We start from the raw sequence: 25,557 nt of genomic DNA, 5'->3' as shown, positions 1-25,557 counted from the left end.
AGTTAGGCTTTATATCTCCCATCTCCCATATCAAAATGTCAATAACAGCATTATCCATCAAAGTCAAGTATAATTGACCCTTCGCTAAGTCACGCCCCGAATACACAGCTGGCCCATCACAGCGCAGTATAGGTCTCGCTCGTTTTCTAGCTTTTTCTGGCTCTATTTTTCTAAGATCTGGTCAAACGCTGTTCCTGCAGCATCTTGTAATAGTTACAGCAGCTACCCAGAGAGGCTGAAAGGAGAAGGACGATTTATTCTCTTTCCAAAACCTAAAATAAATCCAGAAAAATGTCGGCTGTGGATTGTTCCTAATGTGATGTTAATTAGCTAACTCTGGCTAACTTCCTACTGAATGTAACGTAATAAAGTCCTGCTGTTTTGCTTTTTAATGACTGTAATAATGAACAGAGGCCGACCAGCTGTACAGGAACACTGTTGATCCTTAATGTTGTTGTCTTTTGTCTCAGTTGTCGGGGGATGCGGTGGTTCACTTGTACTGTGTGATCGGCAGGCTTTAGCTTCTATCTTTCATTTTTTTTACGTCCGTTTGAGTCAGTTTGAGTCTGAGTCAGTTTGAGTCTCAGTCAGTTTGAGTCTGAGTCAGTCTGAGTCTGTTTGAGTCTGAGTCAGTCTCAGTCAGTTTGAGTCTGAGTCAGTCTGAGTCTGTTTGAGTCTGAGTCAGTCTGAGTCTGATTCAGTCTGGGTCAGTTTGAGTCTGAGTCAGTTTGAGTCTCAGTCAGTCTGGGTCAGTTTGAGTCTCAGTCTGAGTCAGTCTGGGTCAGTTTGAGTCTGAGTCTGAGGCAGTCTGAGTCAGTTTGGGTCAGTTTGAGTCTGAGTCAGTTTGAGTCTGAGTCAGTTTGAGTCTGAGTCTGTTTCAGTCTGGGTCAGTTTGAGTCTGAGTCAGTTTGAGTCTGAGTCAGTCTGGGTCAGTTTGAGTCTGGGTCAGTTTGAGTCTCAGTCTGAGTCAGTCTGGGTCAGTTTGAGTCTCAGTCTGAGTCAGTCTGGGTCAGTTTGAGTCTGTCCCAGTCTGAGTCAGTCTGGGTCAGTTTGAGTCTGTCTCAGTTTGAGTCAGTTTGAGTCTGTCTCAGTTTGAGTCAGTCTGAGTCAGTTTGAGTCAGTTTGAGTCTGAGTCAGTCTGAGTCTGTTTGAGTCTGAGTCTGTTTGAGTCTGAGTCTGTTTGAGTCTGAGTCAGTCTGAGTCAGTTTGAGTCAGTTTGAGTCTGAGTCAGTTTGAGTCTGTTTGAGTCTGAGTCAGTTTGAGTCTGTTTGAGTCTGTTTGAGTCTGAGTCAGTTTGAGTCTGTTTGAGTCAGTTTGAGTCTGTTTGAGTCTGTTTGAGTCTGAGTCAGTTTGAGTCTGTTTGAGTCTGAGTCAGTTTGAGTCTGAGTCAGTTTGTTTTTTTATTTTTTTGTTAGTCATTGTTCATGTGTCAGGATGTGTTTGTTTGTGTTTTTTCCCGTCAGTGTTCGTGACTCTGACCTGCGCGTTCCGTTATGGTCGTGAGGATCTGGACGTCCTCGGGTTGACGTTTCGGAAAGACCTGTTTGTGGCGAACATCCAGGCGTTTCCTCCGCTGCCCGAAGAGAAGAAGAGTCTGACTCGTCTTCAGGAACGGCTGATTAAAAAACTGGGGGAACACGCCCACCCGTTCACCTTCGAGGTACTGAGCCTGCAGAGACACGTTCATCTGCCAAACTGTGACAGAGTTTTATGATTTATTTATTCACAAATCATCAAGGACTTGTTGCCCTGAATTCACCCTGTCAGGCAGGAGTTCCTCCAAATGACACTCAGTAATGAGATGGTCAGTCTCAGGTTAGACATAGTTCCTGAGATTTTAATAGGTGGAGCTTGTGTGGATCATACCTGGAACGGGAGGACACACTGCCTGCAAAGACGATATCAGGGCAAACAAACCCCAGGGAGGGTTTAAATACTTTTACTGTAAGGTTTATTTTAGGTGTTAAAGTTTCATTGTTGTATTTTTTATCTTATTATTTGGAGGGAACACATAATTCTCATATTTAGTTAACTGTTGCAGTTATCCAGCCATCAGTATCCATTAATCAGGTTAGTTGTAGTTTAGTGCTGATCAGGACTTCAGTGTGTTATTATCAAACCCGATCTCATGCTCAGGCGTCACATATACACGCTTTGGAAAAACCGTGGCTATTAACAGCGATTTTGCGTGTGTTTGATACGCTGCAGTTTGCAATAGCGTTGCAACACAAAGGAGGCAGCTGTAGGGTTAGTCGGTCGACATGCATATATCTAATGACTTAGGTTTAGGCACTAATTTCTGTGACCGTTAAGGTTAGGGTAAGTTGCCTCGGGGGGGCTGTCAACTCCTTAAACACAAGCATCGCTAGCTACTTAGCGACTGGAAGCACTTCTAGCATTTCCTATCACCCCAGGGTGTCATATGCACACGCAGCCTGGATGAACAAACAAACCTGGGGGTGTATCTTACGTTCAATAGCCACGTTTTTTCCAACGCGTGCTTATGTGACGCCTGAGCATGAGAACAGGCTGCATAATCTCAGGAGTTTTGTACTTCCTGTTTCCTCATGAGGTTGTTCCTCTCAGCTGAGAGAAAAAGAGCCATTTTCCACACCAGGAACTTTTCTTTTCAGGAATTCAGAACGCTGCAGAAACCAGGGTCTAAATTTAGTTCCTCACCTCAGCTCAAGAGCTGCTCTGGGTGTTTGCAAAGGACTGTGTTAGTTCAGCAAAAGCACCCACAGTGTAGAAATACTCTGTCACAAGGAAAAGTCCTGCATTCAAAACTGTACAAGAATATTACCATTATTTTTATATATATCATATTATTGTATCAAAATGATTAAGTCATTCTTGTGTTCATCACTTTAAAGATGACTGTAAAATCTGTTTCCCTCTGAGGATCACTGACGTTTTGTTTTGTAAAAATTAGTGCTGGGCAACAATTACATTTTTTCTATCTATTGTTATGCATAAACTTGAATAATGAATTCTATAGTGTATTGCGCACTTGTAATTTAAATGTACTGCTATATACACAAAAGTTTAATAACATGTAGTTTGCAAACTCTTTAAACAAATCAGGCGCTTGTTCCCAGCAGTATTTCCTTTACACAGCAGCAATAAAATATTTCTTGTAAATCTCAACTTAAACATTAATGTAAACAAATCAAATATTAAACCAAAGCTGTTTGCCGCTGCCAGGGCGTTACCTTTTATCTAGCTTGGTAAAACAAGTTGGAGTCCAGAGCCACGATCAGAACATCAGAACAGGCTCCTGCTGAGCAGCAGGTGAACAGATAGAAATCTGTTGTCAGGTATCAGCTGGAACATTTTTCTTTGATCAGGGAGCAGCAGAAACAGTCTGTGTGAGGTGAAGTGCTCACCTCACACACACACCCGCCCGTCGCCGAAGTTGAATTGTCTAGAACTTTTTGTAGCCTACCCAAAGCGCCACTTCGCTGCGGCGTTCGATCACTTGTCTTGCTTTTGTTTATCTGCTTCTCCCACACGCTGCTTCCAGGGTAGTCTGCCCGAAGCCTCCCTCCACTGCTGGTTTGGGAGGCTGATTTGCAGGCTGATCAAAAATATTTATCTCTGTGTTGTAGTGGAGTAGACGTGGAAAGTGAAACTTAAATTTAAAGGAAGATTGTACACTACTTGAGTAAATGTACTGATCACTTTCCACCACTGCCAGAGGAAGTAAACAGAGAAGATGACTGAACAGGGAGTGAAAACTTTATTTAAAGCAGTTACGCACTGTAGAGGCAGACGGGGACGGTACGTGGGCCTTTTAGTTCCTGAAACATTTTGGGTGAAAAGAGAAGAGAGGACACAGAGGGACAGGTCAGCTGGTATCTGCTGGTTACCCTCTCAGGCAGATGTTTTTCCTTCGTGTGTTTTCAGATTCCTCTGAACCTGCCCTGCTCCGTCACCCTGCAGCCGGGCCCAGAAGACACCGGGAAGGTAAAGGCACTCAGATTGTCACCTTGTCTTCCTCCTGGGCGTCTCATGCATCCTTTCTTCTTAGCTGAAAAAGAAGTCAAACACTGAGAGATGATCTTCTTGCTGTCTTCAGGCCTGCGGAGTGGACTTCGAGGTGAAGGCTTTCTGTGCAGAAAACGCAGAAGAAAAGATCCACAAAAGGTAAAAGCTGCAGTTCGACCCATAAAGAGATGAATTATGGATGAAATGAAATCACTCGTGCATTAGCAGCGTCCTGCGCAGAGAGGCAGCAGTCATACGTCCAGACTGTTGTTGTTGCAGGAACTCTGTGCGTCTGGTGATCCGGAAGGTGCAGTACGCTCCGGAGAAACCCGGTCCTCAGCCGACGGCGGAAACCACCAGGCAGTTCCTGATGTCGGACAAACCTCTGCACCTGGAGGCCTCTCTGGACAAAGAGGTAACACCTGAGTGCTACACACACAAAGCTGAACCACACCTGCACACTCCAACCAGAGCCGAGGAGGGAAACCGGCAGAATCTGGACGTACACGGCCCCTGTAACACATAAACTATCCCGTCAGTGTGTCGCCATAAAAGCAGAAGCAGAGCCAACGCTGTTTTAAAAGCTGCATCAATCATTTATGTTGGGAGGTAGCCAAAGTACAAAAAGAAACTGCTGGCTGTCGGCACGGAGAGCAAGCAAGCTCAGATTAGTCATGAATCAATCAGACGGCTCGAACCGAGGCCACAACGTAGAAAAGGGCCTCAAATCAAGCCCGGCCCGTTAGCTTATCAGAGTTCTAACACAGCCTCTGCTACTCTCGCAGTCATGAAAACAGTTCAGTTTTGTTTCTAATGGAAAAGTGGTTCTATTTTTCTTCATAAAGTTGATTTAGCACTGTGTTTGCTAGATTAATGTTTTTGTTTGGTGAGTTACGACCAAGCGGCCTGCGGCCAACAGTGAGTTGACAATCACTTAATCCTCTCAAATCAAAACTTGATTTGCCTACAGTAAAAGTCATAGATTTAAAAGCCATTAAGCCAGGGTTTGTTGCCCCCCAAAGAGGTTTTAGCGAGCAGCAAATGAAAAGCACGGCCCAAAATGATCAAATGTAAATGCTCCCGTATTTGCGCCTTCCTAGTCTTTGCAAACACTCAAAACACTTTTACGCTACATCTGCATTCACACACTTGAGCCTAACATTCACACACATTCACACACATTCACACACTGGCGGAACAGCCACCAGGAGAAACTCAGGGTTCAGTATCTTGCCCCAAGGACACTTCAACATGCAGCCTGGAGGAGGCGGGGATTGAACCGCCGATCTTTCGATTAACACACAACCCGCTCTAATCCCTGAGCCACAGCCGCCCAAAGTTTGAAATATTCTCCGAATGTGTTTTAATAGCCATTTATAAAACATGAACTTAAATACGACGCCTCCATCCACAGCACTGTTTTTTACACATGCAGCAGTTTGACTGCGCCTGAACGCTCTGATACGAAGCTCGCGCTAATGGTAGAGATGACTTCCTGTTATTTCTCCCAATATAAATTTCTCAATAATATGTATGAACTCGTGTGTGCACAGTTTTTATTACTGACAAGTTAGTAATTTGCATAAACAAATCAGCGTCTGAGTACCATGTAGAGCATTTTTTTTCTTGCACGATCATTTAATGACTGAAAACAACCCACAAAAATGAAACTGCTGTTGTTATATTATAGGCTACTAATGGTGAGCTATAGTAGCCTGTGCTATTATCTGAAATTATAACGAATACACAAACATTAGCACTAATCAAACCTTAACCACAGTGGTGTAGCCTGATATCAGAAAATGGTTTTATTAGTGAAACAGCTCTAAAAGTGTAATATGTTAATATATTATTATACTAACATTATACTTTCTATTTAATATTTATAGGTATAATATTTACTAATACACATTTATACCTTTACATCTCCAGGTTGTGGATATTTTGTTTATCAAAGGTCAGTAATTACAAGAAAATGCACAGATTTTACTGGACGCATACCATTCTGAACCAGGAAAAACCCTGCTTTAAGCAGATCAGAATATTAGTTTAAACATTTATTATCACTTGTAAAAAGGCATTTTTGACAGGCTGAGGCAGGCTGCTGCTCGCAGCGGTGTGGGGGAAAACATTTGAGAATAAAATAAAGTGTGTCAGTGTGATTATAAAACATCTTTCTATCTTTGTTTTACATTCTCCAACTTCTCCTTGTTTCTTTAAATGAATGGATATCTAAAACATTAAAAGGAGAAGCATAATACAGGCCAGATGCCCGGCCTGCGTGTGAGCTGTGACGTGAAAATTTGCCCGATGTCCGACCCCGGGGGCGTAAAGAAGTAGGGCCCGTCGGGCTGAAATGCAGGTCTCAGATGGTAGAGTGCGAGCCACATGTACTGAGGCAGCGGCTGCATGTCACTTCTCTCTCTGTCCCACGTTTCCTTCTCCACCTGATTAAGGCAAGACACAGCCGGCAGAAACCCCAAACCATAACAAGATCAAATAAACTTACGGAAACACAAAACCGAATCCATTAAAACAGAAAAAAAACATGAACACAACCCAAACAAGAGGTGGATTTTATTTTACATTTATTAATTTAGCTGACGCTTTTATCCAAAGCGACTTACAATTGCTATACATGTCAGAGGTCGCACGCCTCTGGAGCAACGAGGGGTTAAATGTCTTGCTCAGGGACACAATGGTGGATGTGTCACAGTGGGGAATTGAACCCGGGTCTCTCACAGCAAAGTCTTATTCACTGCTCCATCACCCCCCATAGACAGTACATTACTGGACGAAGCCACCATACAGATTTTAATGGAGAGAAGAAGAAGGTACTTTAATGTCACATACACATAGCAAAATTCATTCTCTGCATTTAACCCATGCCTCAAGGCAGCAGTGGGCAGCCGCTGTGCAGCGCCCGGGGACCGACTCCAGATCTTTATCAGTGCCTGGTCAGTGGCACTGACTGGAGAACCTAACATGGTTTTTGGCGGTGGGGGAAACGGGCGCACCCGGAGGAAACCCACGCAGACAAGGGGAGAACATGCAAACTCCACGCGGAAAGGCCAGGAAGACCGGGGTTTGAACCATAGCAACTGTGCTATCCACTGGACCACTGTGCTGCCCTTTTTTTATTTTAAAGAAGATACTTAGTGGAGCCAGTTTTGGACCAATAAAATGCTTCTACAGGGCGTCTATCGCGCAGCACAGGCATGGTTTAATGACGTAGGGCAGCGGCAGAAACACCGTAAGTCTGGTAGCTGCATAGCTGCGGCAGCAGAAAGTCTCATGGCTCAGTGGGTTTGTCTGACCCGGATCATGACTGATTAATCGGCCCACCTACAAGGCTCATCTGTCAAAGACCAACGCAGCGTCACAGATGGTGCCCTCCATGCAGACTTTGGTCGGCTTCACTGTTACCCCCTTGGGAACAACATAGAAGCATAAGCTTGTTAAGCTAAGCTTGAAATCTGATTGGCTAGCGTCGAATTCTGACAATGTGATGCCTCATGTGACGTTTCCTGGTTTAGCTTTCCGTGGGTGTCTCTGTCTTTTTCTGTGTGTTTTGTGTCTAGAAGTGTGTCTGTTCAGACAAGCTGTTATCAGTTTCTTTGTGTTTGAGATGTTAGTTATATTGTTGGTATTAAGAATTTGATTCGATATTGACTCTGTAATTACTGATTTTTAATGAAAATGTCAAATTTACAATACTTATCTTTATAGGCCGTTTTCTCAATATGAGTTTTTCCTCAGACTCTGAGCCTAAAATCTCCACTTCAGCAGCTCTCACCAAACTTTCCAGTTTTCTTACTGAATATATTCTGAAGGTTGCTACAGAGCGGTTTGTTAATATACCATTCACAGCCTAAATTATAGAACATTTATTCCCAAAAACAGGTCAGAAATGTTTTTTTTATGCATGTTGACGGTATTTTTTGATTTCTGAAATAATAAAAAGAGATATCCAAAATCCCGTCCAATGTGTCAACAAAATGAAACATCAGATGTTTTACAGGGAAAATGACTTCAACCTGCAAAATAGTTTAAATCAGCTGTCAATCATCATCTTATCACAGGATAACGGACCTCTCTGTTCTGCTGTCTCTCAGATCTACTATCACGGGGAGCCAATCAGTGTCAACGTCCACGTCACCAACAACACCAACAAGACCGTGAAGAAGATGAAGATCTCAGGTACCTCGGAGCACCTGTCCTCTCTCTCTCTCTCTCTCTCTCTCTCTCTCTCTCTGTTTTTCTGTGTAGCTGATGACAGATTTGTGTTTCTGCAGTACGACAGTACGCAGACATCTGCCTCTTCAACACGGCTCAGTACAAATGTCCGGTGGCCACCGAGGACTCAGAGTGAGTTTCATTTCTCTCAAGCTTAATTCGTTATGTCGCACAGAAATAGTTGTCATGCAATGAGAATCAGAATCAGAAGGAGCTTTATTGCCAAGAAGTGTTTTACATGTATGAGGAATTTGCTTTGGTCATAAGGTGGTACACGTAGATAAACATACAGTTGACATGTAAATAAATGTAGAAATATATAAATATGGAATAAACAGATGCAAGTTATAAAAGAATAATAAAAGAATAAAACCAAAAAATTGAGAAAAATAATAGAACTATGTGCAGGGAAAGAACAAAGTGGGAGATATTTACATGTGCATTACTCCGGTTTGTGTTGTGCAGACAAATTGCAACAGAAGAGAATATTGTGAACATAAATGTGACCCTGAGCAAGACACTTAACCCCTAGTTGCTCCAGAGGCGTGCGACCTCTGACATGTATAGTAATTATAATGTAATGTTAATGAGGCTAGCTGCAGAAGGGTAGAAACTGTTTTTGTGGTGAGAGGTTTTGGTCCTGATGGACCGCAGCCTCCTGCCGGAGGGGAGAGTCTGACAGTTTGGGCCTTTCCGAAACTGCTTGCTACTCCCTCCTCCCTACTTACTTTCACTCCGTTTGTGCATTCATGCGGAGGGTCCGCCACATTGAGTAGCATCCGAAACCAGTAAGGGCGGAGTGGTAGTGGGTTGTTAAACACTGAACACCCTTTGCTGCACGATGGGGGACCTTTCTGTACATGTAGGATTTTTTAATTCCGAAACTACACTAACATTTCATATCTGAATCTTAATACAACTGTTGTTAATTTGATACATGTATTATAGCAGTGAATAGGCCTAGGCTACAGTGTTAACACCAGATCCTATTTATGCTGGGGGGAGAGGGTAGTTCGTCCGAAAGTTGTCCACTGTATGTAAACCCCACGCAGTTAGGGAGCTCGAATTGGCTGTGAGGGTGACTCCGACCAGAGTTCACTCCGTGTCGGAGTGGAAGTGACGAGGGTCTAGTTTCGGAAAGGCCCTTTGTTTCCAGGGTGCTCGCTTCAGAGTCCTGGAGGCGTATAGTTTCTGAAGTGATGGAAGATTGCAGCCAATCACCTTCTCTGCAGAGCGAATGATGCGCTGCAGCACTGCCCTTGTCCCTGGCGGTGGCAGCAGCGTACCATATGGTGATGGAGGAGGTGAGGATGGACTCAATGATGGCGGTGTAGAAGTGCACCAGCATCATTGTCTTTGGCAGGCTGAACTTCTTCAGCTGCCGCAGGAAGTCCATCCTCTGCTGGGCCTTCTTGGTGAGGGAGGTGATGTTCAGCTCCCACTTGAGGTCCTGGGAGATGATGGTGCCCAGGAAGCGGAGTCCACAGTGGTGACTGGGGAGTCATGCAGGATGATGGGGGGGGGGGCTGGGCTCTTCCTGAAGTCCACGACCATCTCCACTGTCTTCAGAGCGTTGAGCTCCAGACTGTTCTGGCTGCACCAGGTCACCAGATGGTCGATCTCCCACCTGTAGGCGGACTCATCCCCAACTGAGATGAGCCCAGTGAGGGTGGTGTCGTCTGCAAACTTCAGGAGCTTGACAGTCTGGTGACTGGAGGTGCAGCTGTTGGTGTACAGGGAGAAGAGAAGGAGGGAAAGAACACAGCTGCTGATAGTCCTGGAGTCAGAGACATGTTTTCCCATCTTTACGTGCTGCTTCCTGTCCGTCAGGAAGTCAGTGATCCACCTACAGGTGGATTCAGGCACGTTCAGCTTAGAGAGCTTGTCCTGCAGCAGGGACGGGATGATGGTGTTGAAAGCAGAAACAGGAAACAGGATCCAGTATCATTACCACAGAGGTCAGGGTGACGGGTCTGAAGTCGGTCAGTCCTGTGGTCATTGGTTTCTTGGGGACAGGGATGATGGTGGAGGCTTTGAAGCAGGCTGGCACATGGCATGACTCCAGTGAGGTGTTAAAAATGTCTGTGAACACCGGCGACAGCTGATCAGCACAGTGCTTCAGGGTGGATGGGGAGACAGAGTCCGGCCCAGCTGCTTAGCCAGGGGTTTTGCTTTCTGAATAGTCTGTCGACATCCCTCTCTTAGATGAGGAGAGTAGGGGAGGGGCTGGAGCTAAGCTGAGGAGTCACGGGGGATCGTGTCCGATTGATTCTCGATGCAGCAGTACAACTGGTTCAGCTCATTTGCCAGGCGTGAGTCGTTGATGGAGTGGGGAGGGCTTTGGGTTTGTAGTTTGTCATCTGTCTGAACCCCCTCCAGACAAAAGTGGCGTCACAGCAGAGAACTGGTGTTGTAGTCTCTTTCAATTCAATTCAATTCAATTTTATTTATATAGCGCCAAATCACAACAACAGTTATCTCACAGCACTTTTCATAAAAGAGCAGGTTTAGACCGTACTCTATGATGCTATTTACAGAAGCCCAACAGTTCCCACCAAGAGCAGCACTAGGAGACAGAGGCAAGGAAAAACTTCCTTTGAGCACAGTAGTTGAGCTTCTCGCACCTCCTTGCTAAATCTGTACTTTAACGCCCTGCACCCGGCTCGGCCTCCACTCCTAAATGCCTCCTCCTTTTCCAACCTTAGCTGTCCGAGTTTGGCTGTGAACCGGGGTTTGTCATTGTTATAACTCACCCTGGTCCATGATGGTACACAGCTTTCCTCGCAGAAACTGATGTAGGACGTAGATGTTCACATTGTTCTGAGCAATCTCAGGACTTCTCTATGTGACTTGTTCAGGGCGTGATTTGTTAATGATTTCTTTAACATCCATGTGACATCCATAAAATGCTAAAATAATTGAATCAGTTGAAAAAGTGACCATAAAGATGTTTTTCTGTCTTCAGCGATATCGTTTCTCCCAGTTCGACTTTCTGCAAAGTTTTTACTCTCACTCCATTTCTGGCCAACAACCGAGAGAAACGAGGCCTCGCTCTGGATGGGAAACTGAAGCACGAGGACACCAACCTGGCCTCCAGCACACTGTGAGTCCAACAGCTCTTGTGATGCCTTCAAGGCCTAAAGGAGGCCACTCCTTCATGTCAGAACTGGATGTCTGAAGATCAGGGAGATTATAGGATATTTGTAGATATTTTAGGGGCATTTGTGACACTTCTCATGTACAATATTAACATTATTAGCTTAATTAATGAATTTGACTCTTGTATCATCAGGAGTTGAATCGAGTGTTAACCTCGCTCTGATCCACACTCGCAAAACTTGTTACATGAAGACTGTTGAAAATGCAAACTCACAAAATAGAAGTCAACCTTCTTTCAGTTCATCATCCATGTACGTTGTAACGGTCAGGGCAGCATGTATGTGCAGACGTACGTGCCAACTTACATGAATGTAAACCAGCTGCACTCAGTGTCGCATAAGCTGAACCACATGCATGCATCTGTGGCCCCTAAGGTGGAAATAAATTGACCTCTAATATCGTTACTGTTTCAAATTGGACGAGCCAGGCTCTTGGGGATGGCAATCAAGGCCTGTGACACCAATAGTAAACCCATGGGAACCAACAATTCCCCAATATTATTGATATAACCACCAGCTTCTATCCTCTTAAAAGTGCATTATATATATATATATATATATATATATATATATATATAGAGGATAGGGGGGACTTCCCATTCAATTTAATAGTAAGTTTTATCACAACAGCATCTAGTGGACGTTAGAGGAACTGCCCGGCTTCTGATTGGTCTGGCTGAATGTTTTTCAGGTTAAGAGAAGGAGCCAATAAGGAGATCCTCGGCATCATTGTGTCCTACAAAGTCAAAGTGAAGCTGGTGGTGTCTCGAGGCGGGTCAGTGTTCAACTCAACATGTTTTACTATGTTTTGAAAATGTAAAAATATGCACATCAGCTGTGGTGTCGTTAGTTAATATTTTCTCACAAAAAAAAGTGACTAGAAAGTAAATTTGGGTTTGACTTTAAAGCTCAGCTTCAGTGTGAATCTGTTTCTGTCCATCACTGCAGACGCTTTTTTCAACTTTGGTCAAGCCAACAGATCATTGCTGTTTTATAAATATGTAAATTTCCTTCAAGTAAAGAAGAGATAAGCAGCTCAGCCTCCACACCAATGCAGCACAAATGTTGAAATAAAAAGTTTTCTTTGTAGTTTCTCCTCCTGTGACTGGAGGCATTATGTTTTCAGGTTGTTCTCGTTAATGAAATATTTTCGGACGCCTGGAAGTAATTTCCTCAAACTTGGCACAAACATCCACATGGAGTCGAGGACTTGATGCGGTAATTCTGACATTTCACACAGTTGTTTAAAAGGTTACAGCAAAATGGTCAACTTCACTGTGACATCATAACGTTCTGGAAAAACACCTTTCAGTTGGTTGGACACTTTTGACTCAAAGGTCATCGTGACCTCAAAATAGGTTTTTTAGACAAAATTAATTTGGGGATCTAAAATCGTGTAACACATGGGTTAGGGGCGTTCATTGTTGCTTATGTTCATTTCAGATTACTTGTGTTTGATTGGCGTAGATATGTAGGGGGTGGGCTATAGGGGATTGGAGTCGGGAGCAGTCAAGTCGTGCTTGGAGTACCTGGACTGTTTTTAGCATTTAGCTAGCTAGCTACCACCGAAACGTGCATACCGGTCAACCCCCGGGCTTCTCCCGTATTTTACCGTTCTCTCCCGATGTCCTCCCGTTAAAACATTTCCCTGTAAATTCCACACTTATTTATACCCGCTGTTTGCTACGTTCAGCTCTGTTAAAGCCGGTGGCAGCATGTAGAACAGCTCTGTAACAGTGAAGGGAAGTCAACAGCAACCGCAAATAAAACAAGAAGAAGAAAAGCAGCGCAACGGGTGCAGGACGGATGATGCGTTGCTAAACAGAGCATTTCACATGCATTTGCCCCTAAAATAGATACGTGCGAACTACAAAAATAATTTATGATGTGCGAGTAAAAACTGCAACCCACGGTCGAAACGGTTAAATGCTTAAATACTGTATTTAAGAGTGAGCATTTTATAAGTTTATAAAACAATTTACTGTTATGTCTTAAGTACACTTAATAGCAATAAATAAACTCCCTGTAGGAGTCTGAACGGACATGGATGTAAACTGTAACTTGACTGGTTGGTGTGGCGGGGATACTTTGTGTTTTAGTTGCTGTTTGGAAATTAATAGGCCTTATTCACGCTGAGACATTTGGATGCACTGATTATAAGCATCCTCCGCCGTGCAAGTAAAGCTCCACAGCGTCCGCAGGGTGAACAGAAAACGAGTGCAGTCGTGTGCTCGGATCACACGGGAGCTGGCCTTTAACAGCTGTGTAACACCAGGAGGGTTAATGAGCTCATCAGTAGAAACACTGTGCTGCTGCTGCTGCTGCTGTTCGTGAAGCTGATAAATGTTTATTGATTTCAGGCTCCTGGGAGATCTGGCAGCGAGGTAACCTTTCACGTTCTGTCACGTCAATGAGACCATCGCTGAACACACTGATACAAACCACACACTGAGATTTACGACGGTCACCTGAACATCTCACTGCTAATAGTCACACAAATGAATGTCTTTACTGAAGCTGCTGTGGACCGTCGGCGTATTGATGACCTGTAATACATCTGATGATCTGTTTTTTCAGTGACGTTTCCGTGGAGCTGCCGTTCACATTAATGCACCCGAAGCCGTTAGAAGAATCCATCTACAGAGACGGTGAGTGGCGTTCACTTCCAAGCAGTCTGTTAAAGACTCAGCTCAGCCCTTTATATCATACAAATCAGAGCACCTGATATGACTGAAAGAACGCAGTCTTATTATAAAATAATTAAAGTGACATATTGGACAGAAAGTGATGAAGGAAACAGGTTTCAGAATAGTTTTGAAAGTAAACAGCATTTAGGTTGTTGTGTATTAACATTTGCTGTATTCCAGATCTTAATACGCTGCTGTAAATGAATCTTTGGGGTTCTGTATTTTGGCTTTTCAAATCTTTACCCTATAATAAATTCCCTGATAAAACAAAAAGTCCTTTTTGTAAATGTGTCTCGACTCGATAATTCAGAGTGGTGCAGAACCAGGTCAGACTGTGTGATGGAGTGCTCTCTCTCTCTTTCTCTCTCTCTCTCTCTCTCTCTCTGCTGCAGCTGCAGACGAAGCTCCCATCGACACAAACCTGATCGAGTTTGACACAAAGTAAGTCTCTCTCTCTCTTTCTGTCTCTCTCTCTGCCTGTCTCTCCCTCCTCATCAGCTCTGTGATCTGATTGGCTGTGCTCTGCTTTACGGCCCTGACAGCAGCGGGGTTTTCCTCCCCGCCTGCTGAAGCACTAACTGTCTCCGGAGTCTCAGCCTTAATGCGTCTTAATGCTCGCTGCAGGAAGTGGGCTGTGAACTGGAAACTCGCCCTGCTGTCAGAACAGCCACTCTGCTCTTTACAGCTTCTCATTTAACACACACATTTATTCATCAGCTGCAGAGATTAAGAACTGAAGGTGGAGTTTCTGTTTGAAAGAACTCAAAAAAGAGACCAACGCCACGTTGTGTTAGCTAACTGCTAATTGATTTGTAGAAAACCCTCTTAGAGTCATGGTAGCACAGCTTAATCTTGAGCCCTGACGCCCCCGATACCAGGGGCAGCACGCGATTTTCGTGAAATTCATATCTGAAACTAGTATTGAATCACCCTATCCATGCTACACACCTCTGTGAAGCTAGGAGGCTCAGCTACAAGCTCAAAACAACCATTTATATCCACACCAAACACCCATCAAGCATCTAAATGAGCTTCTATCACAACATAAACCGCTCTGTGAGAACTGTACATGGCTGCAGTTATTGCCATCCAGGTATCTCTAATCACAACGTCTCCTCATGTCCAGCCTCTCAAACCAAAGCTCATCTCACATCACTCAAATCATCAAAATTACAGACTAATTAGCTGGATAAAAGTGACAACAAACGCGCGAATATACATATAATTACAACTGCGGTATCAAATGAAAGGTCTGCTCAATCCGGATCGATTGATGCCCCCCCATCATTGTGGGATGTTTCCGTTCTCAACTTACACGTCTGTAAAGCATGGGAGTGCTTTTGGTCACAGGAATATTGATCAATATTCACTGTTTTTATCAGTATTTCAATGTTTTGGAAACTTTATTTGGAACGTGGTAGTATGGAGAGAAATAGTGTTTTAAAGATAGCTCCCAATAAAAGTCAACATTTAAACTGATTTTTAAAAAAAAGGATGATAACTGTATTTTAGTTCATTTTCATCAAATTTAAAGTTATAATTTCATTCCAGGTGTATTAAAATATATTTAGTTACATTATAATCTATCTGATGATGGTTTTGATGGTTTATTGCATTAAAAATATAACTTTTTTCTTTATTGCATCTCCATTAAGTCTGTAATGGATTCATATTCCTTAGCTTCTGGCCTTTCAAAAGAGACCAGAATTATGCATCTAGGCCAAGTGGTTGAGGAGTTTTCCTGGAAATAGGTGGCGGTTTCCAACAGAACTGAACAACTGTTACTGTGCTGTTTAAAGAAGATATTAAACTGGCCTTCTTTAGACTAGTTGAGTATCTGGAGCATCATCAGTTTTGGGTTCCATCAGAGGCTCAAAACAGGCAGAAACAAAGAGCTATCTTCCTGAAACTCGTCAGTCTGTCATTGTTCTGAGAAATGAAGCTATTCTAGGAAAGAAACTCCCTTCACAGAACAAACTGGCTCTAACCTGACCACAAAGAGGAGTGGGAGGCCCCGGTGCACTGAGCAAGATACAGATACATTAGAGAGTTTGAGAACCAAAAGCCTCACAGATCCTCAACAGGCAGCAGCATTAGATAGTACCCAGAATACACCAGTCTCACCAGCAGCAATGAGGAGGCGACTCCGGGATGCTGCTGGCCTTCAGGGCAGAGCTGTCACTGCGCTTCAGACTTAAACACCGCATTCATCTGTCGTATCTCTACAACTCTGCGTTGTGATTTACAGAACTATTAATTTAAAAAGTAACAGCTGCAGTAAAGCAGTTCTTACACTATGATGGTTAAACATTGCAATGAATCCGGTGTTCACCTGCGTGCTGAACCCTGGATCCGTTACTCCCACGGTACCTGACGAGTTGTACGGTCCACGGTTGTTGCTTGTTTTTTCTGCAGCTCTTCCTCACTGCCGTCTTTACCAGCAGTTTAATAATGAAGCGTTCATTTAGAGCTCATTGATCAGAGAACTCCGGTTATACAGTGTGGTTACTGCAGGTTAATCCACACCTTCCAAATATAGAAAATACAGACTGAGACTTGAAGATGTGTTTGCTGTGCGCGGTGGTCCCTCCTCCTTTAGATTTAGATTTTTATTCTAAATAAATCTGACGTTTTTGGAAGATCTCTTTTGATGGAACTGGTCTTTGTGCTGAGCTGGACCAAAACTCGTCTTGAACGTCACTCTGTAGATGATGAAGCATTGACATGAACCAGAGTCTGGAGAAATTGCGATCCAGAGACTTGTTTCTCTCTCTCTAAACCTGTTCTCCGCTCGCGACTCTGTCCTGGCAAATCGCTTTTTTATGTTTCGTTGATAGTTTTGTTGTGAATTAACTTCCACAACCCTCTCCCTCCTTTCCCTCAGCGACGATGACATCATCTTTGAAGACTTCGCCCGCCAGCGGCTGATCGGCGCAAAGGACGACAAGGACGAAGACGAGGAGCCGGTGGACTCGCCCAATCTCAATGACAGATAAAGGCGCCGAGCGTTGCCGCCGCCACTGCTGCTGTTGTTGTTTCGCTGCTGTTTGTAGTGTGGAGCTAACGGAGGTCACCTTTAGGTCAAACCACAGTCCGGACACCCCTTCAACACCCGGTGGTGCCGTGTTTGTGTTCTCGTTCATGTTCGTCCTCTCTGCGTCCTGCCGGAGTGTAAAAAGCTAGAATACCGCAGCCTAGACGTCAGTTGTGTTTTCAGACGGAGCAGCCCTCCACTCCTCCGCCGGCCAGCCGGAGACGTGACCCGGCGAGCGCAGCATCGTAACGACGGCTGGTAGCATGCCTCTAATGTCACTTTGTTCTATGTGTTTCCATTAGGGACGAGCAGGAGTAACGTTGTGTTGAGATTAGTTTCGATGTATCAGCGGGTCTTCATAAACAACTACACTGCCAACTTTGGTTGATCTGGGACAGTTCACCACTCGAGCCACAACACGGACGCCAGCTGACGGAGGTCTTTGTTAACGGTCTGTGTGTAGACGAAGCGGCGGAGTGTGAAGAAACATCAGAGGAAGAGTCATCCATAGGGCGTACAGATCCGCCGAGAATACCTGAAACTGTCCGAAAGAGCCGCCAATCAGCTGAGAGGAACTGGTGGCTCAATTTGCATGAAATACATCAACATTTCTATGATTTATTAATGTCATGAATAATCAAACTTTATAGAGGACGGCCCTGATTTTAAAGGAGTGTGTTTGTAGGTTTGTTTGTTGTTTCATGTTGATCATTTTCCAAATCAGCATCAGTATTTAGGTCGATGTCCTTCCCTCCAGTCAGCTCCTGCTATTACTTCACGTCTGTAAAAACTACTTGCAAAGAAATGATTCAGGCTGCAAATTTGACCTCAGCATGTCTGATGAAATGTGTCTGTAGAACAAAAGCTGTTAAGTGCAGAAAGCTGGCGGCAAATGTCTGCTCAGAGTCAGACAGTTAAAGAGGTCATATTCTGCTTTTTGGCTTCTCTCCTCTCCTTTAACGTGTTGTAAATGTTTTTTTGTGCATGTAACAGGTTTGCAAAGTGAAGAAGCCCAAAGGGAGTTCCCATCTCCCACAGAAAACTCTGCCCCTGAACTGACCACAGCTGGATTGTAGTCCAGCCTTCAGTAACCTCTCTGCGTCACTGTGTAACAAGCAGCATGATGCTCGCCAAGCGGCTAGTGTGGAAAATACCGTTAGAGCCCCTCCAGGCAGTTACTGTGATGTAGAGACGGAGCTCAGGTAAAACTTGTGTTACAGATTAATAACTCACTGCTCTGAAACTCTGGATCCAGTCTGGGTTCTGTCCTGGTTCTGGTGGTTCTGCCTGTGTTTCGGGATCAGGCTCGGGCTTGAACATGTACTTTTTTTGTTGGATCACACTACCTTGCTTGTGATGACAAGTTGGACAAGTTACTCAGAAATTGTAATATATTATTAGTTTCTTGTTACTCCTTAAAAAGTAATAATATTACTTTTACTAATTACTGGGTGATAAAAGCAACTAAAGTATTAAAAAAACCCAAAAACATAGGGCCTACAACGTTGCTTAACGCCGCTCTCTCAGACGAGTCCAAGCATCACTGGCAGTAGCGGCCGGAGTTTCTTTCTCCAAGTTTCACGTTTCCGTGCTGCTTTAGCAGATGCTTCAGTAAATCAGATGTACAATTGTTTGCGGTTGAAAAGACTGTGACAGAATAATGCCAGTAGCTACTTCCAGCTGTGGAAAGAATGCCTCTCTCCTTCGTTCTCCATTCTTCCTTTAGATTTTTGGCTAACGGCTGACTTGAACAACATAACTAGTTACTGGGAAAAGTAATATTATTACAGTAACGTGTTGCTGTGCAACACTGGTTAGGACCCGCCCTACTCTGCTTCTGATTGGCTAGTAGTCCTTATCTAGGTACTGCACATGTGCAACTCCCAACAAAGATCAAATAGAAATGAGATGCTATGACCTCTTTAATGATTTAAGTCATTATTTTGCTGGTTTCAGACTGTTGCTTAGACGACATTTAACATTTGACAACTGTGGCTTCTTTTGATTAAAGAAAAAAACTAAACATGTTTATATTTCCCAAAGTAAGGTTTCAAGAAAAGTAAAAAAAAAGTACAGTATCTGTGTGTTGAAATTTAAACAATCTTCCAAATAACTTGCAACATTTTCTGCTCCCTTAGATATGATTTATTACTTGAAGAAAATGACATTTCTCTCTGCAGGCTGATTTTCATAGACATAAAGTCAAACCAACAAGGAATTCAAACCATCAGTGAAAGGGAATCACTTAAAAAGCTGATGACTGATGATTGGGGCAGTGATCAGCAGGGATATGATGTAAACAGGATGTGTTGTAAAGGATCAGGAGACGTGACGGATAAAAACAGTGTGTAATTACCAACATGTAGTTACAAAACCAGTGTTTAATCTGAACATTCAAAGTAAAACAGTGACTGTCGATGTGTTAGTACTGTGTGTGTGTGATGTCACTCTACCTGACAGACTGAATGAATCTGTGTTTTTTTTTTTCCCACTGTAACACAACATTACAGGACGAAGATCAAAAACTCCCGAAACATCTTTATTAATTGTAACAATATTTTAATTGGCTTTTATTTTGACGGGGCCAGGAGGAAATCTGTAAATTCCACTACATCTTTAATAAAAGGACGTTTGTGGCAACCTTTGTGTGTTTTTTGGCACTGAAACAGAAACGACACTGTCAAAGCTCTGAGATCCTCTGAATGTGCTTCTCAGACCGCGATCTGTGGCGTTTGGGACATTTTACAGCGTATCAATCTACTTGGGGGACAATCTCTGTAACGGAGACACCGTTTTCAAAAGTCCACTTCGTAGTGTTTCGGAGGATCTATTGACAGAAAAGTAATATAATAAGCATAACTATCTTTTCAGCGGTGTATAAAGACCTTACATAATGAACCATTATGTTTTTATTGGCTTAGAATGAGACATTTCTATCTACAGACACTGCGGGGCCTCTTACATGGAAGAACCCATGTTGCGCCGCCATGTTTCTACAGTAGCCCAAACGGACAAACTGCTCTACAGAGCGTGTTTCGTCACTACGTTGAATACATATGAAGAAGAAGGCAGAAGTAGAAGTCGTCGTCTGGTTTGTTAGAAGTAAGACAGAGCAGAGCGTGTCGGCCACCGTAGCTTCTCCTGTGCGCTTGAAAAGGAGGGGTGAGTGGTGACTGCAATGACGTCGGACTGTAGCACCGCTCACGCCACGCCCCTCGCTCAAGCCATGACCCTCTCGGTACAGTCTGTAATGATTGGCTGTAGCCGCAGCACCTTTCTGTATGGTCTGTTCTGCACATCCATTATTCCTGCCCAATTTATACCACGCATATGTGGACACTGTAGTTTACAGAAGCCATGATTTAAAGAACAACTTTATATGCAACATAATATTATACAAATACACAGGGAATTATAGCATTAGCATAAAGACTGAAATTATAATTAAAGTATCTTGCTCAATGTGTTCTTGTTTCCACAAGCTAAATGTTAAAGTGATCTGGGAAAGTATAATAAGTGATTCAACACAAGTAGTGCAATATTAATTCTTTTTTCATGTCAATAGTACTATTGACAGAAAATGTTAATATTAACGTCTAGTAATACTACATAAACATTTTTATAGTAAACTCCGATCTTGATATGAATGCTGGATATTAAAGGCAAACAGTATCAACAGTCCCACTGCATGTTGGCATAGTAAGCAGGCACAAATAGAAAACCAAGAACAACACAACCAGCATGATTGGTGCATCTGTTTATTGAGGTTGTCCACAAATGGTGCACATTAAATGAATAAAATGCCACAATATAATACAATAAGATTTAAAAAACACAGAACAATAAAAAATGTAGGTAAGGATATTAATAGAAACATAAACCTTTGGACTACCATTAACAAAATGCTTGTTTTTAAAGATTATATGATTATTTAGATTAAACAGCTGAAATAACTTTAATTAAAATGCTTTTTTTTTTTTACTTATTTGTCCAATAACATCATAAGTTCATCTTTTGCTGCACTGACCTGTGATTACCTACCTGCTGCTTCTGCTGCGCCATTACTTTATTTTATGTTATCGTCTTCGTCTTCAAATCCCTTCTAGTCTGATGAACTTTGACCTACACTGAGACCCGTGCTCTCGCCAAGCCCCTCGCTCACGCCACGCCCCCTGAGCTACTGTCCTCAGCCGGACCCTTCACGGTCACTGAGCCGTTGGTTGCAATTCACAACCCTCACCACTAGATGCCATTAAAACTTACATGGTGAACCTTTAAAGAGGTGGTATTCTGCTTTTTGGCTTTTCCCCTCTCGTTTATTGAGTTTAGACCTTTTTTGTGCATGTAACAGGTTTGCAAAGCGAAAAAGCGCAAAGGGAGTTCCCATCTCCCACAGAAAACTCTGCTCTGAACTGAAAACAGCTCGTTTGTAGTCCAGACGCTTCCCTTTGAAACGGGCCTCCTATAACGCTCGCCAAGCAGCTAACCCGAGCCGTTTACCGGCTTCTCGCTGACCCGCCCTTCTCTGCTTCTGATTGGCTAGTAGTCCTTAACTAGGAACTGAGCATGTGCAACTCCCAACAAAGATCATTTAGAGACAAGATGTATCACTCCATAGCTAAAACGAAGCCTTCAACACAGGGTGAAAAGAGGAGCTGCAGCAATGTGACAAAGAATATGGTGTTTTTTGAAAATGAAACCATGTAAACCTGCTATGGTACAACCTCTAAATAAGATTTTGAATCTGAAAATGCGCATAATAATATTAATAACCTCTTTAAATAACCTCACATCTTTCATATGAGCAGGAATAGTAAGTTGTTGCAGGTCCTTCATGAGTAAAAATCTACAGGCCTTATTATCCTGATACCTCCTGATCCCCAGAAGATCAGCCCTTTAGGTTTTAATCACCCCCCTGACCTTTTCTTTAGCGCAACCCTCAGGACAAATGGCACATGTTTGGCTCCACTGGGCCTTATGAATTCCTGATGCATCAGTATGCTTGTTTTGGTTTAGTCTTTGGTGTTGAACCCATAGACTGTATATAAAAAACCTTAAACATTTAAGTTAAACATTCAGACGATATTTCACTGTTTCTGCAAGTATTTAAACAAAATGCACATCATCAAATAAACAAATACTGTCACTAATATTAAATGCTTCTTTTAAAGTGTTGTTTTTGTTCTCATTATTCTTCTTTCTTTTTTTTTTTTACTACAAAAACGGTGCAGCTGAAACCATCAGACCAAAAGTCACTAAATTGCTCAGACACTCACTGAACTTAAGGTGGCACTGTAACAAACAAGTGAACATTGACACAATTTTCTCAACCTTATCTCAAAAAATGATCTCGGACGGAATGAATTGTTTGACCGTGCTTATGGCCCCGTGTCCACCAAACCGTTTTTTTCTGACGCCAGCGTCTTTTTTCAATTCATTGCAATGGGAGCACCATGTTTTTCCAAGCTGGTAAAAACACCAGGAGCGTGACGAGGCCCTGAGCATTTTTTTACGGTCACCGAGAGTTGAAAAATTTTCAACTTTGGGAAAAACGCTGCGCTCGTCACTGTCACTTTTTACCCAGCTGTCCAATCACAGTGCAGAAGGGGCGGGACAAACACCGCACCGAGCACATCCCATCTTGAACGAAACGATGTGCCTACTCGCCAAGGTGTTTCCTCGCCCGCAAAATCTCATGAACCCGCGTACGGACAGTCTGTGCTCTCATGTTTCAGCCTTCTCTTCATGCAGAGCAAGTAGGCCTACGTACTTTGTGGTGACTGTTTTACATTCACTAAAATTAAGTAAGCTACCCTACTGGCAACACATCGCCTCCACGGAAATTATGTATCATAGTAACCACAGCATCTCGGAAAAAAACACTGTGCCTCCAAAACGCACCCTAGCGCTCCCAGCGAGGCGTTTTCAGGACAGCAGTGGGCGTTTTCAGCTCGTAAGAAACGCTGTGGTGGACACGGGCCCTATTACAGTCCTGCCATTCGGGATTCTTTTCAATTTAATACATATATGACTACAATGCTTCTGAAATACATGACCTAGCTGTTAGCTACAGTAACCAAAGTTGAGTCAGGATTTAGTCTTTCCTCCTCTTTGTGCCTCTGTTTGGGGAAGAAACCTCTTTAAATGGGATTGTGGCACATTTTCACCTCAATGATAAATTATTTAGTTTTAATTTAGTTAGAAACTCCTGGACTTTAACAGCTCCTGTGTTTCGGCAGATTTTCTGCTCATGTTCAAAACTTTCTGCACATTCAGAATCTCTCCCACAGATCTGGGTTCTCTGACGCGTCCAGAGAAAAGGCAGAATACGTGACTAACGTCGTAATTTATTGAGAAGTCTACTCTGCTGTGCATTACATTATTGATCCGCTGGTAGTAACGTTATCCCCTTCAGACCGTTTGACCGACGCAGGTTGGGACTGCATGCTGGATGTGAAACCGGAAGTAACTGAAACACTTGTGATCAGGCAGAAATGTCACCACAGATCCACACATGTTAACTTCAGCAGCTTAAAAAGTCGTGACACCCCTAAAAATCACCCATACATCCTACAGCAGAGGTTTTTGGTCTAATGTCACCAAAATATTTGACAAAACCAGCAGAATGATGTGTGAATTTCTTCAGAATTTTATCACCAACATTTTGACAGCTGTTGTTTTAGGTTTAAACCAGCTCTAATACCTCAGTCATGTGATGTCATTGCCTTAACTTGTGAGAAGTTGTTTGAAACCACGGCTACATGCAGACTCTCTCATTTGACATTTCCTTGATCCTCACTTCTCGCTTGAACTCATTCTGGTCCGCCATCTTGCAGGCCATCCCAAAGCTCTTATTTGTGCTCCGAGGAGCGAGGATCGAGGAGCCATGAGAGCATCCGTCACAGAAGTCTTTTACTGGCCGAGATGCGCCCGTTTTGGATATCAGTTATTGATTGGATGCTGCAGCTGATCAGACTGATCTGTTACATAAGGACAGCACTGGAGTTTCATTCCGGAGTGAAGACAGATAAGAGTCAACTCAAGTTTTATATTAGATTTGTTTTTCTGATTCACGGTCTAGTTATAAATCTGTGTTTGATGTAGGTCTGAACAAAGAAAGGACCACAAACAACTCTCTGCATTTATTAGAAAGATTTGTCTTTTCATAATCTGTTTATTTCCCCATCAACTTTTATTAGAGAGACAGTTAAAATAAGAGCGATTCGGACAGTCTGTCAGCGAGAAACACTTTTCACATCATTTATCATCATTAATAATCACATTACAGTCACCCGATGCTGATAATTCCTGAGCGTGGGCTTTGATTGATGAACTACATCAATTCCCCTGAAACATTTAGCCTCATAAATCATTTCCAATGTTCAAAAGACAGCACGGTCATGTTCTGGGTTATTCAATAATGAATTCACAATAACAAATTCAAAAAATACAGATGCAGATAAAAACATATTTCTGTTTCTTCTCTCCTCGCATGGTTTCCTTAACAGACTTGAGATCCTGCCACATCTCCCCAGAGGTGCAGGCAGTAAGTTACCTTCTCTGGGGATGCCAAGGTCCAGGGTCTGAACTGCCAGGTGGCTACGTCCTACTTTCCAACGATATGCCGTGTATTAAAGTGCATATTGAAGTCATATCAAGTCGAAGTTGTGACCTTGCGATTATTTTTCTCTGCTAAAAGTGTTTGTGCAGCAAAAAACCGTAAGACAGGAGAAACCCAGAAATTAGCAGGTGGGTTGCAAATTCCACCAACTGCTAAGGCACATAAAATCACACACATTGACCTCAAGGTGGCGCTGTGATAAACAAGTTTACATCTCATTATCACTTAAACAGCTTCTTCTTCATCTTCATCGAAAAATGTCACATGGTGAGTTTATTTTTCTTAAAATCCTATTTCAACATCGTCAGAAACCGCTGGGCCAATTGTCCCATACATGGTTATCTACACTTTTGATCTGAATTTATTAAAGACATTTTATGTACGTCGATTTGTTCCAATTATACAAGCTGATCAATTTTCATCAAAATAGCAACAACTGAAGTTGTGTGAAACGAGTCTTCACCGAGGTGAGGTTATGAGCTACATGAAATGTTTCAAGTAGATTTATACACATTAACAGAGCATCAGCATGTAGTGAGGACCACGATCAATTCTTTTTAAGGGTACTTACTTGGTATAGTGTACAGCCAGTAACATAACTCAAAAACACAAAGTATTCTGGATATCATACGTAAAAAAAATAAAGATTCTGTGGCATGCAAGAGACACTGAAATGATTCATGACTAATTATTTTACTTTAAATGTGTTTTAACGACGAGGAGCCTTTTAAATAAGGAGTTTTAAGTAAATGTGAGGTCATTTTAGAGAAAACGTGTCCCATGTTGACAAAACCACAAACAGATCAGAGACTCACATGAATGTTTGAAACTTTG

The 25,557-nt window shown here is 42.9% G+C and overlaps 1 protein-coding gene across 1 annotated transcript; it reads left to right on the top strand.

The window, feature by feature from the left end:
* Window positions 1-4,318: 4,318 nt before the first annotated feature.
* Window positions 4,319-19,711, top strand: LOC123985782 (beta-arrestin-1-like). Its single transcript, XM_046073648.1, has 10 exons — window positions 4,319-4,402; window positions 8,103-8,187; window positions 8,283-8,355; window positions 11,189-11,326; window positions 12,073-12,156; window positions 13,959-14,009; window positions 14,426-14,509; window positions 16,953-17,360; window positions 18,096-18,304; window positions 19,613-19,711. Exons 1-8 carry the CDS (start codon window positions 4,358-4,360, stop codon window positions 17,062-17,064), a joined length of 672 nt encoding a protein of 223 aa, XP_045929604.1. The 5' UTR covers window positions 4,319-4,357; the 3' UTR covers window positions 17,065-17,360; window positions 18,096-18,304; window positions 19,613-19,711.
* Window positions 19,712-25,557: the final 5,846 nt, after the last annotated feature.

Source organism: Micropterus dolomieu, linkage group LG17 (genome assembly GCF_021292245.1).
Source record: "Micropterus dolomieu isolate WLL.071019.BEF.003 ecotype Adirondacks linkage group LG17, ASM2129224v1, whole genome shotgun sequence".
NCBI lineage: Eukaryota > Metazoa > Chordata > Actinopteri > Centrarchiformes > Centrarchidae > Micropterus > Micropterus dolomieu.
This window is presented reverse-complemented; position numbering and strand designations above follow the sequence as displayed.

Excerpts from the sequence above, each read along its gene's own strand:
- LOC123985782 (XM_046073648.1), top strand. The coding sequence starts at position 4,358 with ATGTCGGACAAACCTCTGCACCTGGAGGCCTCTCTGGACAAAGAG. Across the intron at positions 4,403-8,102 it reads AGGCCTCTCTGGACAAAGAG|ATCTACTATCACGGGGAGCC; the intron begins GTAACACCTGAG and ends GCTGTCTCTCAG. Across the intron at positions 8,356-11,188 it reads GTGGCCACCGAGGACTCAGA|CGATATCGTTTCTCCCAGTT; the intron begins GTGAGTTTCATT and ends TTCTGTCTTCAG.